The following is a 1,652-nucleotide window of genomic DNA, read 5'->3' on the forward strand; positions in this document are numbered from 1 at the left end:
TTTGGGGGGTATGAACTAAGGAGTGAGATAGCTGGGTCAAGTGATGGCTTCCTTCCTGAGTTTTATGAGGAATCTCCATACTGCTTTCCATAGTCCCAATGGCAATAAATGACTGTACTTTCCCTGCAACATCCTTGCCAACACTTATTATTGCTTGTATTCTTGGTAATTGTCATTCTGACTGGAGTGAGGTGAAATCGTAGTGAATTCTTAAGTATTCTACTCTATCTGCTGTTTTCATTCTTGAAAAAATTCCACCAAACCTCATTAAAACCTTCCAGTAAAACGAAAGCATGCGATTTTTACAGTGGGACCACGGGAGAGTGGGAAATGCTGGGTTTTGGTTGAAAGAACACATGCAGCCCAGGCCTCCTATTCCCCTGCAGGATACTCTGGCTGGGACAGCAGGGAACTGGCAGGATGGCAGCCAGTGATGTGGCTGTAGGAATCATCTTCTTGTCACAGACTGTGGTTGGAGCTCTGGGCAATTCCTCTCTTCTCCTCCATTACCTGGTCCTTTACTTCAGTGGGTGCAGGGTAAGACACACAGACTTGATTCTTCAGCACTTGATTGTGGCCAACTTGTTAGCTCTCCTATGTAGAGGAGTTCCCCAGACAGTGGCAGCTTTTGGAGTGAAAATTTTCCTCAGTGATGTTGGATGCAAGCTGCTTTTCTATCTTCACAGGGTGGGCAGGGGTGTGTCCATTGGCAGCACCTGCCTCCTGAGTGTCTTCCAGGCCATGAAGATTAGTCCTGAGAATTCCAGTTGTTCAGACCTTAAAGTGATAGCTCCCAAATACATTTGTTTCTCCATATACCTGAGCTGGATTCTGTACCTGCTTGTAAATATTATGATTATTTCACATATGACTGGAAAAAGGAGCAACTATAATATCACAAGCATGAAAGATTTTGGATACTGTTCTGCTGTTCATGTTGACAAAACCTCACAATCACTGTATGCAGCATTGGTAACCTTCCCTGATGCCCTGTGTGTGGGGCTCATGCTCTGGGCCAGCAGCTTCATGGTGCTCATCCTGCACAGGCACAAGCAGAGAATGCGGCATGTTCATAAGAGCAGCTCCCTCAGGTCCTCCCCTGAGTCCAGAGCCACCAAAACCATCCTCCTCCTGGTGAGCACCTTTGTGTTTTTTTACACACTTTCCTGCATCTTTCAGGTTTGTGTGACTATTATTTATAATCCCCACTGGCTGCTGGTAAAGATAGCTGCAATACTTTCTGGGTGTTTCCCAGCTCTCAGTCCCTTTCTGCTGATGAGAAGGGACTCCAGTGCATCCAGGCTCGGTCTCTCTTGGATAAGGAACAGGAAAAACCCTGATTTCAGGAGGAATATGTAAATTGTATGCTTTTGCACAATTCTTCCATGTTTCTTCATTTGTACCCCCAAATTGAAAGAAGAGTGATACAGTCACATCTTGAAGAATGACAACCAACATCATGCATTTTTTTATTGTAGTGTGTGCATGTGTGTGCATATGTGTACCTGAGTATGTGCACATGTATACCATTTAGATTTGGCTTTATTGTCTATCCAACAATATTTTGGGGAAAGTAGATGTAACAAATATAAATTTCAGATTCCATATAACCATTATAACAGCTAAATTCTTCAGCATAAAATCTGCTTTCT

The 1,652-nt window shown here is 43.6% G+C and overlaps 1 protein-coding gene across 1 annotated transcript; it reads left to right on the forward strand.

Moving 5' to 3' along the window:
• The first annotated feature begins 420 nt into the window (after positions 1–420).
• Positions 421–1,359, forward strand: LOC114080052 (vomeronasal type-1 receptor 4-like). The gene has a single exon (XM_027921583.2). The coding sequence runs from the start codon at positions 421–423 to the stop codon at positions 1,357–1,359; it is 939 nt and encodes a 312-aa protein (XP_027777384.2).
• Positions 1,360–1,652: the final 293 nt, after the last annotated feature.

The sequence above is a fragment of the Marmota flaviventris genome, chromosome 18 (assembly GCF_047511675.1).
Source record: "Marmota flaviventris isolate mMarFla1 chromosome 18, mMarFla1.hap1, whole genome shotgun sequence".
In the NCBI taxonomy this organism is placed as follows: domain Eukaryota; kingdom Metazoa; phylum Chordata; class Mammalia; order Rodentia; family Sciuridae; genus Marmota; species Marmota flaviventris.